Source organism: Ictidomys tridecemlineatus, chromosome 11, assembly GCF_052094955.1.
Source record: "Ictidomys tridecemlineatus isolate mIctTri1 chromosome 11, mIctTri1.hap1, whole genome shotgun sequence".
Classification (NCBI taxonomy): Eukaryota; Metazoa; Chordata; class Mammalia; order Rodentia; family Sciuridae; genus Ictidomys; species Ictidomys tridecemlineatus.
This window is the reverse complement of record NC_135487.1, coordinates 26,131,143-26,146,066: the sequence shown is the minus strand read 5'-3', so window position 1 is coordinate 26,146,066 and position 14,924 is coordinate 26,131,143. Positions and strand designations below refer to the sequence as shown.

At 56.6% G+C, this 14,924-nt stretch overlaps 1 protein-coding gene across 2 annotated transcripts in view; it reads left to right on the top strand.

Annotated features, from left to right (window-relative positions):
- The first annotated feature begins 5,026 nt into the window (after positions 1-5,026).
- Grik3 (glutamate ionotropic receptor kainate type subunit 3) overlaps positions 5,027-14,924 on the top strand; it is a 211,705-nt gene continuing 201,807 nt past the window's right edge. For both annotated transcript variants that reach the window (XM_005317826.5, XM_040288387.2), the window contains exon 1: positions 5,027-5,558. In XM_005317826.5, the coding sequence (XP_005317883.1) occupies positions 5,444-5,558 (115 nt within the window). In that variant the 5' untranslated portion in view covers positions 5,027-5,443. The remainder of the gene's footprint in view (positions 5,559-14,924) is intronic.

Genomic DNA, 14,924 nt, shown 5'->3' with positions numbered 1-14,924 from the left:
TGTCTGCTGGGCAGGCAGTCCAGAAGGAGAGAGAGTGAACGAGAGAGTGAGCGAGTGGCTGGACGTCTGAGTAAATGAGTGAGTGGGCGATTGAACAAAGGATTGCATGGGTGAATGAATGAGTGAACAGCTGAATGACAGGACAGAAAGGGTAGGTGATGCACGAAAGGATGAATGAAGAAGTGGATGGCTGTGAGTGAATGGGCGAGGAACGGAGAGAAGGAATGAGTGAGCAAACAGTTAAGACGGTGAATGGATGAATAAGTGGATGTGTGACTAGACTGAGAGACTGGACACGTTGATTAATTAGGGAATGATGGAGTGAGTGCACGGATGAATTGGTAAGGCACTGAGAAAAGGAATCAATGGATGAGTGAAAAACTGAGTGGATAAAAGTGAATGGATGGTCCAAAGAATGAATGAATGAACAGAATGAATGAATGAATGAATTAGGAAATGAATGGCTGAGTGAGTGGACCTTGTTGCTACCCCCAGCTGTGGAATTAAGGGGCTCCATTGCCAGGACCCGGGAGGGCTGAGAGGAGCTGGTTCCCGTGGGCACTTTTCCCCACCACCCAGCTCCATAAGGAAGCAAAGCCCCCAGGGCTCCCAGCCCACCCGCAGCTGTTCCATTATGTATAGATACAAACTGGATTGCGAGTATCATTTACTCCTCCACTAGAAGCGTACCACGACCATCGAAACGCAGATGTCAGTGAAATAACATATCTCTGGTGGCTTGTCTACCTGTCTCCCTCACTGCGGAGAAATAACTCGCAGCAGCGGGTTAAGCTGACAATAAACACAGGAATTGACTTCAGTGGGAATAAACTTGCTTCACTGTTGACAAAAATCTAAGGTGATGCCACCTTCACTGGGCTTGTGACTTGCTCAGGTGGCTGCCCGGCCGTGCTTCTCCCTTCTTGAGACTGGGATGAGGGACAAAGGCTCCAAGTTAACAGACAGGTCTCTGTTCCTGAGCAGAGAAGCAGGTCCCAGTGTCCTGTAAAGGGCTAGGGCTTGGCTTTTGCGGTCCACGTGCACTTTGCCATTGAGAGAGTGAGAGCTCTGGAATACAGCCGGTCCTGTGAAGGCTGGTGCCCTCCTCTTCCCTGCTTGGGCAGTTGGCAAAGATCAGGAACAGGGTGGCAGTTGTGTGCTTATGGTCCAGCACACCCTCCGGGCAAGAGGCAGCCCCTCCCCTCTTCTCACCAAGGTGCCCAAGCATTGGTTACAGAGTGGCCCCTGGAGCCGGGGTGGTCAGACACTGAGGGGAATGGCCAGAGCCCCAGGACTATGGCGTCCAGCCCCTCCAGCCCCTGCCTGCTGCTGGGCAGCTGGAAGAACTGAAAGTAGGCAGGCTTCAGCAGAGGGCACTCAAGTCCTAGGGATCTGCACTCAGCAACGGCACGGCACGCTCTGCTCAGTGGCTTCTCAGGGAAGCGGAGATCATGAATCTCAGTAACTGGAGCCCAGGGCCTCATCACTCACCGTGATTGTGGGGGGATCGAGAGCCCAGAGCCGAGTGGATCAGTCTAAACAAAACATGCACACAGGGGACTCGTCCAGATGAGCGGCTTGGCCACCACCGGGGGGCCACTCTGCCTTGCCCACAGAAGCTGGGGAGGGGCCTGGGAGGGGGCCATGGTGGGGGCTGACGGTCTGGTTCCCTCCACTGAGCCCTACCCTCACCCCCACCTGTGAGCCGGTGGGAGACATGAATCTCTCTGGCAGCGACTTGGGCCAGCTCAGCCATTTTAGGGGATGTTAATGAAATGCGGGAGCACTTGTCCTTTCAGACAGCGGCCCCTTTTATTTGGGAATGAAAAGCTGCATTAGTCTGAATGAGGTTTGGAGGCCTCATAAATCCAGCGCTGGCTGCCTCGTGGGGGAGCCGAGGCCTGGCTGGTGGGTAGACTTGTTTACCAACAATGCCAAAAGCCAGGACTGGAGGCTCCCAATCCCCAGAGATGCAGCTTGAGATGGTGCCAGACCTGGTGCCTGCTGGCAATAGGGCAGCCTGGAGAAGCCCATGACCACTGGAGAGAGGGTGGCAGGGTTCTTTTGTGAGTTAGGGACCCCGGAGCACCCCAGCTTGCCCCAGTAAAGGACCCTGATCCTGTTCTACTCTCAGCCTTTCTAAACGCAGCTAGAGGCTGTAGCTGCCATTGCAGAGGGGAGAAGGATCTTCCCTAGGGCCTGCCCTCCTCGGCCTGGGAGGTGTAGATATAGGTCACCCGTGAGTTTGTGCTGGAGCCCTGGCTCCTCATCCAGAGCTTGGAAAACAGTGATGCCCATCAGATATTAGGAGGGAGCAGGGAGGGAGGGAAGGAAGATCACTCACTGGCTGTGTGCCTTTGGTCTTTACCCTTCCAGGGTTCTGAGTCTTCATCTGTAAAATGGAAAAATAACCAAGACCCTGAAGAGTGGGTCGTGGAGAGGACTGGAAGAACGGATACCTGCAAGGTAGTGAGTGCCCTGTCTGGAACATGGCAAACGAGTGAGAAATACAAGCAGTCCTGATTATCACTGCTGTTTTTTTGTTGTCGTGATGCATCCCACTCTCTCTTGGACTGGGAGGGGACAGGCTGCTGTATCACAAAATGGCCTGCAGCTATGTGAAGAACAAGGCCCCATCCTGGGTTGGGAGAGCAGCTTTCCCTTTGACCCCCGGGGTTCCAGCTGGGCTGCCAAGCCAGGAGACTGGGTCCAGGAGCCTCTGCAGCTGGAGGCTGTTTCCCACGGCAGCCTGGTGGCAGCAGAGAAAAGCCTCCATCTGCAGCACTGGGGAACTCACGCCCACTCTGAATGCAGCAGGAGCAGGCCAGGCCTGGGCTGTTTCCTGGGGGTGACAAGGGAGACAGGGGTGGCAGGGCCACTCTCTCATCCCCAGGAGTCCTCAGATTCCCCCTCTGCTGGTCTAGTTCCTTTCTCTTGCTAGCTTTCTGGAAGCCCCTCTCCTCTTCCTCCTCCCCGCCCTCCATCCCTCCCTCTCCTGGCCTCAGTACTGCTCTCCCTCTGGGACCCACCTCTATCTTTCTTCTTTTGTTTCCTGTCAAACCACTTGTCCTTTGCCCCAGCCTCTCTCCTGTCAGAGGGCTGCCTGAAGAACAGCACACACAGCATTGGCACCCAGGCGCCTCACTCCCCGTCCCCTAGTCAGACGTGGGCCCTGTTGGCCTTGCCGTGCATCCTTGGTCTGAGTTCAGGTCCCTTTCATGTCTCCATCAGGCCGCTGGAATTTTCTTAGAGAACAGCCAGGGAGCAACCAAACAAGCTGTTGCTCCTTGGGAGCAACCAAACAAGCTGTGGAAGCTGACAGGCAGGTAATGGGGCTGTGGAGTGTGTCCCATGAAGAGCTCCCTGAGCTCCCTCCTGGAGGGTGGGGTCCTCTGCTCCCCTCTCCTGCACTGCCCCCTTGCAGGGCCCCCTGAAGCCCTTCTTCTCCATACAGAGGTCAGCTGCTGCTTCTCTGGCTCTGGTCTGCATGTCCTTCCCTCTGGTCCTGGAGGCAAGGTTTTTCCACTGGCTGCCCATTCAGGGTAAGAGGGGCCCATGATTGGCAAAGACAGACCCTTAGTAACCTCCATTAACCAGCAGATCATTGGGGATGTCATCAAGCCTGGCCCAAGTCTCCCTTCTCTCTCCCCGAGAGCCCAGGGAGTCTCTCCTCCCAGGCCACAGTCCCCTCACTTCAGGTGGGAGGGAGTCCCCTCCTTATTGGTAGGATTGGCCATAGTGATATTCACATCCTTTGCTCCCAGGCAGGAAGGGAAAGAAAGAAATGGCAAAATTAACAGGCCGTTTAGCGCCCGACGCCTGGTATATTTGTAAGAAAATTAAAGATTTGCTCTTCAGATGTTGGGGGCCACGCTCTTACCAAGACAGCTGGCAAATGGGAGAGATTGGAAATGATGGAATAGATCAAATTATTTAAATGAGAAAAATAAATTCACACACAGCCTAGCCGCTGCTCGGTGACAGATCTGTTTATTTATCTACTGTATCGGCACCGCTTTGTCTCTGTCAAAAAGGTCATTAAACTCGCCTAACTGCGTAATTCGCAGCCTCCTGCTCCAGCTTCGCTCCGCAGCCCTTCTCTTCCCTCGATACCCAGCGCCACTTGAAAAAAAAAATTTATTATTGCTAATAAACAACATTTCTTTTTAACCCTTTCAGCTTGCTCCCCCGCGGGTCCTGCTCCGTCCCGCGGAAAATTACAGTTTCTCCTTATTGTTTCTCAGTAGGATTCGGGGAGGGGGCACCAGCCCCTCTCGCAGAGTTGGGGAAGAGGGCTGAAAAGCAGTGGGCTCCAACTCTACATCCAGGGGTTTAGCAGTCTTCCTCCGCAGCCCTGTAGCGGCGGTGCGTGGGCCAGTCCTGCCTTCCACGCAGAGGGGCTGACCGGGTCTCTCACCCCTTCCGCAGCTCCTCTGGCTCAGCGCGGACAATTCTCTTTGAATTCTATACCCCCAATCCCCAGCCCCCAGGCCCAACCCTGCTTCCACCAGGGACAGGGCCAGGGAAGGAAATCGTTCTCGGGTCACTCTCTGGCCACCGCCGTCCAGCCAGCGCGGGCCGCGTGGGAGCTGAAAGGCGAGACTCCGCAGACGGCGGGCTCCCGGTCTCGCTGCTCCCGGCGGGCGCGTCTCCTCCAGCTGGTCGGGCCGCTGGGCTGCCGCCGTCTCCCAGCTCGTGGTGCCAGCTCTCGCGCTCCACGCCTGGCTCCCCGGGCTCTGTGCCCTCGCAGTTGAAGGGACTGGGGGCGGTAGGGCGGATGGGGACGTCTGGGAATCGAGGAGAGTCCTCGTCCTCCCGGCGGCCCCCCAAACCGGGTCCAGGGTCCCGTTCCCCGCCCCCTCCGCAGGTGTGAGCGCGCGAGTGTGTGCCTCGGCGAGTGTGAATGTGAAGTGTGTGCGCGGGGGAGTGCGCGGAGGGAGCGCGGGCGGCGGGCGGCGCGGGAGGCGGGAGGCAGGGCGCGGGGGAGGGGGCTGGGAGGGAGTGTGTGCGCGCGTGCAACTCCACTCCGGGGCTTTGTGCGAGCCCGGGCGATAGCATCGGCGGCGGCTGGAGGAGGAGCGGCCCGAGACGCGTGCAGCCCGCCCGCCAGCGCCCGGCAGCCGGGGCAGGTGGGAGCCCGCGCGGGAGCCGAGCCGACGCGAGCCGGAGCCGGAGCCGAGTCCGAGCAGAGCCCGGGCGGAGCCCAGGAGCCTCGCTCGCGGGCAGCCCGTGGGCGGCAGCCAGGCGGGGCGGGCGCCGGCGGGGCGGCCCCCCAGTAAGATGTGCGCAGCGCCGCGGGGCGCCCCCCACTCGCAGCGGCACTCGGGAGCCGGGCGGCTGGGCCAGGCGGCGCCTCGGGGGCTGCTGCGCGCCCGCGCCTAGAGCTGCCGCCCCAGGGAGCCCGCCACGGCCGCGCCCCGGGCACGCTTGGCGGCGCCCAACGATGACCGCTCCCTGGCGGCGCCTCCGGAGTCTGGTTTGGGAATACTGGGCCGGGCTCCTCGTGTGCGCCTTCTGGATCCCAGACTCGCGCGGGATGCCCCACGTCATCCGGATCGGTAAGGGCTCCCTGGAGCCGGGGGTCTCTGTGCGCCCGGGCGGGGGCGGGAATGGGGGCCTCTGAACGTGATCTCTAGAGATTTTTCCAACCTCTCTCCGGGTTGGCGGGACCGGGTAACCACCAGGAGCTTGTCATGGTGAGGACAAAGTTCCAAAGCCGGGCCACGGGCCTTACTTATTTGGGAGGAGGCAGCCGGGCCGCGGCGGGCGAGGGGCCCTTGGCGCGCTCCTGGGAGGTCAGACCTGGTGGAGTGTGGCGAACGGTTCCAGTCCCAGCCCGAGACCCGGGCGAATTTTGCGGCGACTGCCAGCATGACTGGCCGCAGACCGAGTTCTGGGACTCGGCTTCTCCGAGTAGTAGGAGCCCTGGGGAAGGCGCCAACTTCTCTCCTCTCCCTTTGCCGCTCCCCGCGGGCCCCTCGCCCCCACCTCGGGCACAGCTCGAGCAGCCGCGGCCGGGGCGCAGGGTACGGATTCGCATGACGAGGGAAGCGGGTTTCCTCGCCCAGTGGCCGCTCTCGGCTTCGGTGGCCCCCATTCAGCGCTGTGGTGTGGGGCAGGGAGGAGCAGTCTCCCGCCAGACACTCCGGGCTGTCCCTGGAGACCCAGGCCTTTTTCTGCCGGGGGCAACGAAGGTGGGGGGGAAGGGAGCGACGGAGGCCGCCCAGCGCAACCGGGAAGGCGAGCGAGGGCTGCGAGTGGTTGTTAAAGTTAGCCGAAATCCCTCCGCAGCTGGCGGCGGCTGGTGGGTCTGCGCGCGGCTTTCTGGGGCTTGGGCTTCTCCGCGTCTCTTTTCGCCAGAGACTCTTGCTCGGGCTTTTAACTTTGTTGTGGCCGCCCAAGGCACCTTGCGGGCAGCGCTCTGGGCTGTGCGGTGGGGCCGTGCGTGTCCCAGGCCAGCCGACCCCAGGATTGGGCCCGGCCGTGCCACGGGGGAACCTCGTCACCATGGGCTCAGGGCCGCCAGGCTGGAAACCTGGGCCGCCTGGGTTCCCGAGGAGCCACCGCCAGCGTCTGGCACAAGGTGGGCAGAACTCTGTCCAGCCAAGGCCACCTTCCTCCTCTATGGCGTTTCTCCAGGCACCGACTTTGGGCTGTCAGCCGCGCGAAGGGGATGCAGGGAACCAATGTCGGGCTTGGTTTCCGTACTTGAGGTTTTCCTAGTAGGAGGTCAAAAACCTCAGAGGATCTGTCTCCTCCCTGGCGGTCTCCCAGGAGCTAGACCCTTTGAACTCGACATCTGGATGCGGGTAGAGCACAGTGCCTCAGCTCTGCCCAAGCTGTCTTTCAGTCCTTGCTTGGGACCCTGACAGGCAGACACCCAGAGAGGCAGAGAAGGCCAGGCACTGGTGGGGACTCTGGGGACAGCCCTCATGGTCAGGCTTAACCCTTTGCAGTCCAGGCTGCTTCCTGGCAAGCCGAATGTCTTCTGTCTCCATACTTTTGCCTGCCCAGCACCCAAGTCATCACCATTCCAGGGGCAGGCAGCCCATTAACCATGGACCAGAAGAAGGCATCCCTCTATTTTTTTGTGGGTCCTTCATGATAGGGTATCCTTGGGAGAAAAAAGGGGAGCCCCTGAGGATGTGATATATCCATCCCATGGTTTGCAGGACCCTCTTGCATGGTCCCACTCTTCCCTCTACTGGGGTGGGATAGATGTACTTGCAGCCCACCCTCAGGGATGGAAGTCTTTGGAGACCTAGAGAGACAGAAGCAGGTGAGGGCAGCCCAATGGGGGCAGAATGATGTGCCCTGCCTTGCCCCTTCTCACTGTGAAATTGAATAGGTCTGGGGGTTCCCCGCCACCATGAGAAGCCCATCTTCAAACCTGCCCGCCCTTTCTTGGGTTCAGCATGTAATAATGCAATTAGAGGATGGCAGAGCCCTCCTCTCCTCTAATCTTCTTCGTATTAAGCCCCAGGATTAATTAGCGTGTCGGCCCAGGCCATTTATATCCAAGAGCCCTGCCCCATTTGATTCCCAGCCCAGGGACCGGGGTGCTGTGCGGTTGCCAAACGTGACCACTGGAGCTGAGCCAGGTCGGGTGGAGGATGGGAAGGCTCTGAGGCCTCTGGGTTTCTCTGGAGCAGACTGGGGGCTGAGCTTCTGACCTTCTGAGCCTGTGCTTGAACTCCAGCTGGAGCCAGAAAGCTACAGTGGATGTGGTGCAGGGAGAGAGAGAGAGAGAGAGAGAGAGAGGAAATTTTTCATGCTGAAACCCAAACACACCGCCTTGGCTGGGCCAGTGCCATCTCCATTTTCCCATTCCTCCCACCCCTGGGATCTGAGGGCTCTGGCTGGGCTGCAGGGATTGAGGTCCCGGATATTGGGCTCTGGAGTATGCTGGGTGCTTCTGGTTCCCAAGCCTGGTGCAGGCACTGGCTGAGCTTGGAGCTGAATCCTTCTCCAGCAGCCAGGCCTCGCTGAGCACGGGCCCAGAGAGGGTTTACCTGCAGGTGCAATATGGGCTCTCTGGGCTGGGGCGCAGTGTACCCGCCCCCTCTCTTTGTGCCTCTTTTGGGGGCTGAAATTTCCTCTTAGACAAGGAGATGGATGGCTCAGCAGTGTGACAGAGTGTTCAAACAATCCGTCTTGAATAGATGAATTGCATTGCTCTGTCTTTTTGTAATTGTGTCTATCAGAGGGAGAGGTCAAGGCATTGATTGCTTGGATGGTTTGCAAGTAACAAAGGAGAGTGAGAGAGAGAGCGAGGGAGAGAGAGTAATTGGATTGTAGTCTGTGGAAAAAATGATCATTGATTATTTTATATGAATATGTGGAAGATGTATTCTGTGTGTGATTACCAAGTGTTGCTCATTGAAGGTTTGCAAAGCAAATTGTTCAGCATTTTATTATTATTATCATCGTTATTATTGTTTGGATGAATCCTGGTCTTAACTTATAGAAAGCGGTTTAATTCAGGGTCCTTTCAGCCGAATGGGCTTTCACTGACCTCCTGTGGGGACCTGGATTTCCAGGTTTCATGACCTAGAAGCTAAAGAGGAAGGGGCGCTGGGCTTGGAGGCAGGAGCCCTGGCTCTGTCTGCTGCTGGTTTGTTGGACCGCTTTGCTTAAATCACACCCTCCTTCCCACCTTGATCCTCAGTTTCCGCATCTAAACAATTTGGTTGGCCTTCATGGTTGGCATATTCTATGGGTTCCGAGTTCCCTTGAGCACAGGCTGGTGGGAACTCTGCCGTTGTAGGTTTCATGGTTAGATCTCCCCTAAGATTACTGTAGGATTGAGGGTCAGCCTAGAATTTGCAGAGGGGACCAGGCAATGTTGACGGCAGCTGGGGAAGCCTGGCCAGCCTTCTGTGTGATGAGGAACTTGGATGGATGGCTGTGATCTCCAGCCAGCCAGTGGGGAAGTTCAAAGCCAAATGACTGCAGAGACATAAAGCAGGTGTATGTGTATGGGGGAGGGGAGGAAGGGCTGGCCCAGCTCTGGGCTCTCAGAGCATCTACAGAGTAGAGGTAACTGCATGGTCCTGAGCTTCCTGAATGTGCAGACAACAGCAGGTGGTCCCAGGGGAGTAAGGTCCCCTCCTTCAGAGTTCTCAAACTAACCCCGTCTGCAACTCCTCTGATCGGTGCACTCAGATCATCCCCAGCGTTTGTCTCTTGAGTTCGGGAGCCACTGCGTGTAAAACAATGAGAAATTTCTCGGTGACTAGTGATATGCTGAAATGTGGCCTCCGTGTGGGAGCAGACAGCCGCTGAATGAAGATCAATAGGGTTTTCCCCCCTGGAAGTAAATAGCTTCAGACAAGACCTGGGAGTGGCCCGAGGGGCCTTCGGAAGCATCAACTTGAGGAATTTCTGTCTCCACTTTGCAGCCCAGCTGCTCCTGTCAGCCCGGCTGGCCGCCTCCACCAGCTGGAGGTTAATTTCCTCTTGCTGCTGCCCTGGCATTGCGTGAAACTGCCTTTTGACGTCAGGATGACCTAGGGTTTCTAGAGGTGCTTTATACAGGGTGAGCCGGACACCCTGGCCGGACTCAGCTTTTCCAAGGTCACCTGTATCCTTACAGCTGGCCGTGATGAGCTGGGTGCAGAAGTCCAGCCTGCTGTGCTGTGTGGAAAGGGCTAGGAGGGCTGCTCTTCATTCCTCACCCTCCAGGAATGCTTTTAGGATCCTGCATAGGGCCTGTGGGCCTCCTTCTTAGTCCCTACGTTCCTACAGCCAGTCTGTGTCCCAGCCTTTGGACGCAGACCCCTTTCCTTTGGGAGGGGGCACAGATACTCTTGTGGGCAGGCGAACAACTCCTGCTCTCGTGGGAGGTGCACGTCTCCTGCAGGGGAGACTGCAGGCAGATTGGACAGTCTTTTGGGGGAGATCTGTGGGGGATCAGCATCTGGGACTGTGTCTCTGACCCGTTGAGGCCAGGCCTCCTCCATCCTGTCATAGTCAGCTGCCCTTCCTCTTCCTCCTGCAGCTGTGGCCCCTGCTCCATCAGGACCCTTCAGAGGGAACTGAGAGCGGGTGCTTTTTTCTGCTGGGCAGCACAGAGGACCCAGGAATCCCCCAGTCCCTGCCTGGCAACGTGGAGGATTAAATGCTCCAGGAGCAGGGCCCTTCCCTGGGGCTAGCACCCAGCAGGCCCTGCCCTGTCCTCTCGAGGCTGAGATGGAGGGGCCAGAGCTCTGGGGTGGATGTGCTGAAGTCCTGGTCCCAGTGTGGAAACACAGCTGATGCCCCTGGGACTGGCACCTGGACCTTGGGCTTGTTTCCTGTCCTCCCTCTTGTGCCAGGTGCTGATTCCTCAGCAGCAGCAGCAGAGGGCAGTGTTTCTGTGCTCACAGGGCCTTCGAGTCTCCTGCCTGGGGCCCCACCTGGGTCGGGAGCAAAATCCAAATAATGAAACAACAACAGTACCGTGGCCCCAATTTATTGAGCGTTTATTAGCTGCCTGGCACCGTGTGTGCTAAGTGCTTTTCAAACAATGACTAGTTGTGGGGGTGAAGAGTTAGTGCCCAGGAAATGCAGCATTTTTCTCAACCTCTTAGGAGTCTGCCTACTGCTGATCTGCTTCTTGCAGATGAGGAAACTAAGCTTGGGGAACTGACTTTTTCCAAGATCACCTGGCCAGTAAGTGGTGGAAGCAGGACAAGAACCGTGTGCTCTGCTTGACTCCAGATCTGGTGCTGTTAGCCTGGTGGCTCGGTAGTCTGGAAGCCGGAAAGCAACAATTTATAAAGGGGCTAGGGGCAGCTCGCCTGTTCCCACAGTTCAGGTTGTGGGCCTGATCTCTCTGGGCTGGGCTCGGTCACGTTTAACCCCATGAATGCCAGCTTACAGGGTCGGGCTGGCCACGGGGCAGGTTTGTTCCTTCCAGGGGAAAGGCACGGATGGTGTTCCCACCCTTCCTGCTGACACACACACACACACATGCACACGCGCGTGCACACACACACACACACACACACACACACACACACACACTTCCTGCCCCCTACCTGAGCCTGGCTTCTGGACTCTGCCCAGAAGTCCTAAATTTAATCCAAGACCTAAATAAAGGCTGGATTCTCCCTTGCATGGGGCCAGTCCACCCACAGAAATCCCTGTGCTCTGAGGTCCCTGGGAGCTTCCAGGCTGTCCTCATAGGCTTTGTCAAAGCTCTGAAACCCAGGGCTGTGTTTGTGGCTCCCCCACCCTTCATCCTTTCCATTCATCCATGACCTGGTGAAAGAAGGGAGCTGGTGAGTGAGTTTCCTTTGTTCTTCCCTCCCTCCCTCACCTTCACTTTCCTTCCCTGACCAGTCCCCTCTCCTCTCCAGCACCCTTTCTAGGCTGATCAGTTTTATGGTCATTCTACCTTTTTTTGTTTGTTTGTTTGATGCCAAGGATTGAACCCAAGGGTGCTGAACCACTGAGCCACATTCCCAGCCCTTTTATTTTCTGAGCCAGGGTTTCTCTAGGTTGCTTAGGGCCTTGCTAAGTTGCCGAGGCTGGCTTTGAACTTGGGATCCTCTGGCCTGGCCTCCCAAGTCCCTGGGATTACAGGTGTGGGCCACTGCACCCGGCTGGTCATTCTATTTTTAAGAAAGAGTGACATCTTCCCTTCTAAACTGAGCCTGGCTGGCCAGGGATTGAGGCTGGTGGGAAGTGTGTGAGGGTGAGGCCTGAGGCCTGCTGACACTGGGCCTGGACCCTGGCATTGTCCCACAGGTACCATGGTTCATTCAGTAAGGGGACCTCGGTGCAGCAGCCTGCCCAATTCACCCTTACCCAGGCCACCTCTGCAAGAGCAAAAGCCCTTCTCCATCCCTTTCTCCCGAAGACAAGGGGAACCTGGGGTAGATGGTGGCGGCCAGGGTCAGAGCTGTTCCGCAGGTGGGGAGACGGAACTGCTCCGTCCCTACAGTGGGAGCAGATTTGGGATTGGCATGATCAGAGGGACCCGTCATTTTCTAGGACCCTCATTTCCCTGGCGGTCCAATGGGAGCAGTACCACCTGCCTCCTGGGGTCACACAGATCTGATGCCTTTTCAAAGAAGCCTAAACGTGGTGCCAAGATAAGCATTTCTTCTTGATCCTGGAGCCTGCTGTGCGGCCAGCACAGGGCAGGATTTTAGGAGACTCTTATATGGTGGTGACCCTGTGCACCTCCTTATATCCTGGCCCTGCCCAGCTCTGCTTCTGCTCTAGGAGTCGAGCTTCCTTCTGCTCTGCGGGGCCCCAGAGACCGAGCTCTGGCCGGGAGAGATTTGAGGAGATGAGACTGGATGAGGGCTGCAGGACCGGATTTGAGGACAATAAATCATTCTGATTTTGCTTTTCTTTCCCTTTCTCCACATTCCACAGCCACCATCCACAGAGCCCACGGTGTCCTAGGTCCCCTCCCCTTGCCTCCTTGACCTTTAAGTCTTGTGTGCTGTGCCTTCGAGGTGGCTGTGGTTAGGCGGGGGGTGGATCGGGGCTTGCATGGCACCTTTGTGCAGCACGCCACGTTTAGACATGGTGCTGCCCAAGGGTGCCATGGCTCCCCACCTCTACCAAGAGGCAGAAAGAGTCAAACAATATATGTCATGGGTTCTAAGAGGGAGTTTTGTTCCCCCCCCTTGGTGTCTTGACATAGAAATTGGAATGCATCTCTCTTGTCACGTCTGAGTGTACATGAGATTTTTGTTTCTTTCTGGGCACCTCCGTGTAACGGCCTTGGGTATGACGAAATGCAGTGGGGTCTGCCTTGGTGTGAGTCACATGCATCTGCGGTGTGACCTTGGGCCAGTCACTTGCCTCTGAGCCTTCCTTTCCTCTGTGAGATACGAGTCTCAATGTTGGGTGGAATCATACTCTGCTGTTTTTGACCTGCAAAAATTTTTGTTTGGTTAAACTTTAGAGTATCTGTCTCGTCTGTTCCTAGAGCTATCGCGAGGATTAAAGGAGCTCAAGTATAGACGGCTCTTTGTACAGAACCTGACGTTTAATACACGTTAGGAGAAAAAGCAGAGCTCCCCAAGGTGGAGGCTGCGTCTCTGCCTGCAGTCTCCGCGCCCTAAGCATCTGCATCTCATGTGCTCTCTGCTTTGTGCCAGCCCTGGCGCCCGGGACTCCGTGCAGCTCACTGGGTGGCATTGGCTCATGGCTCACATACCCATGTGCCCAGGAGCAGAATGGGTGGATTCAGCAGCTGTGCCAGACATTGGAAGGGGAGAGTCACCCTTCCCAGGATGCTCTGAAGCCAGGGGAGGGGCTGGTTCATTCCCACATTTGCAGTGTTTTCCCTGAAATGCACATTATGAGTGTTCAGAGCTGGGAAGACCCTGGCAATGGGCTGCTCTTGAGGGGTTGGTCTGGGGAATCCTGACCGACCGTCCCTTCTTGGATCTGGAGTTCCGTCTGGTTTCCTGAGCAGGCCAGCCCCGTGACCCGAGAGGGTCTGCGGCTAGAGGCTGGGCTCCAGGGAACGGACATGGCGGGCTCTCCTGGGAGACACTGGGTAATGAGGCCCCGGGGCAAAAACGGGGGAGGAGAGAGTCCCCATGGTGATCAGACAGTTCGGAGATAATGAGATGGAATGAGATCTGGGAGGAGTGGCGGGTTTCCACTCCAGACCCTTTGGTGCCACGCTGGATGGTGGTTAAAGAAGGCAGAAGGGGGGAAAAGGAGCGAGGAAGAGCTGAGATTGTGGTTTGTATGGAGAGAGTTCCAATCCATAGGAGACAATTAAGTCTTGCACTATTAAAGGGACTGATGCAGACAGGCTGCTGATAGAAGGGGGTTTATAGAGTTCTCTGAACAACTGCAGGGCTCTTTAAATATGGGAACGAGGGAGATGTCTGCAAAGCCTTCCTGCATCTGCTTTGCAGAACTGAAATATGCTATTCCAAAAAGCTGCCCAATTGGGCGGAAAAGCAGGAGCGGGGAGCCAAGGACTTCCCAGGGCTCCAGGCATCACATTTCCTGTCTATGGTGAAGAATCACAGCATCCAGGCTGCAAAGAACCCCAGGGGTCATTCTAGGCCTCTGGATCTCCAACAGGAGCATGCCTCAGAATCACCTGGAGGGCTCTTTCCAACGGAGATTGCTAGAACCCATCCCTAGGGCTTGTGATCCAGTGGGTCCGGGAGTGAGGCCTAAAAATTTGCATTTTAAATGGGTTTCTCAGATGGTACCATCACGCAGGTCAGTGGAGGCTACAGAGAGGCAGGTACCTACCTGTGACAGGAAGCTCACCCCTGTGTGGCCCTGCTCTTTCTTTATAGTAAACGTGCCGATGCATCCCCATTTTGGTGGTGGATTTTCCCTTAAAAAGCTGGAGTCTGTCACCTGCTGTTCCAAGAAGGCACTATAACTTGGGTGTTGAGATGGCAGGTTCCAGGATCCACCTGCTTAGGCCTGGACTCTCACGCTTTCCCTCCAGGCTGTGTACATTTGGATAAACCACTGGACTTCTCTAAGCCTAGATTTTCCTCACCTGAAAAATGGGGACAATGGCCGACTTCACTCATGGGGTTACTGTGGGCATGAACCTGTCTGGTAGTCAGGACGACCTCAGAACATTTTAGCAACCTAGCCTTGTGGGTGAGCTCACAGGCTCTGGAATCCAACAGCCTGGCGCTGAAGACTGCCTCCGCCACTCCCCATCTTACAATCTTGGGCAAACTATCTAATGTCTCAACGTAATAATGATGACAGCACCTGCCTCGGGTGGTTGTGTAAGGACTGCATGAGTTGGTGCCGATAGAAAGCTTGGAATAGGATAATGGCAGACACTCCATAAATGCTACCTGTTATTCTTACTCTTGTGATCACACGGCTCCCTTATTCTGGCTGGGTTATGGGCCTGCCCTGTAGCCTTGCAGAAATGTGAAGACATCTTTTTGTACTAACGATGCCCAGTGCCGCCAGCATGG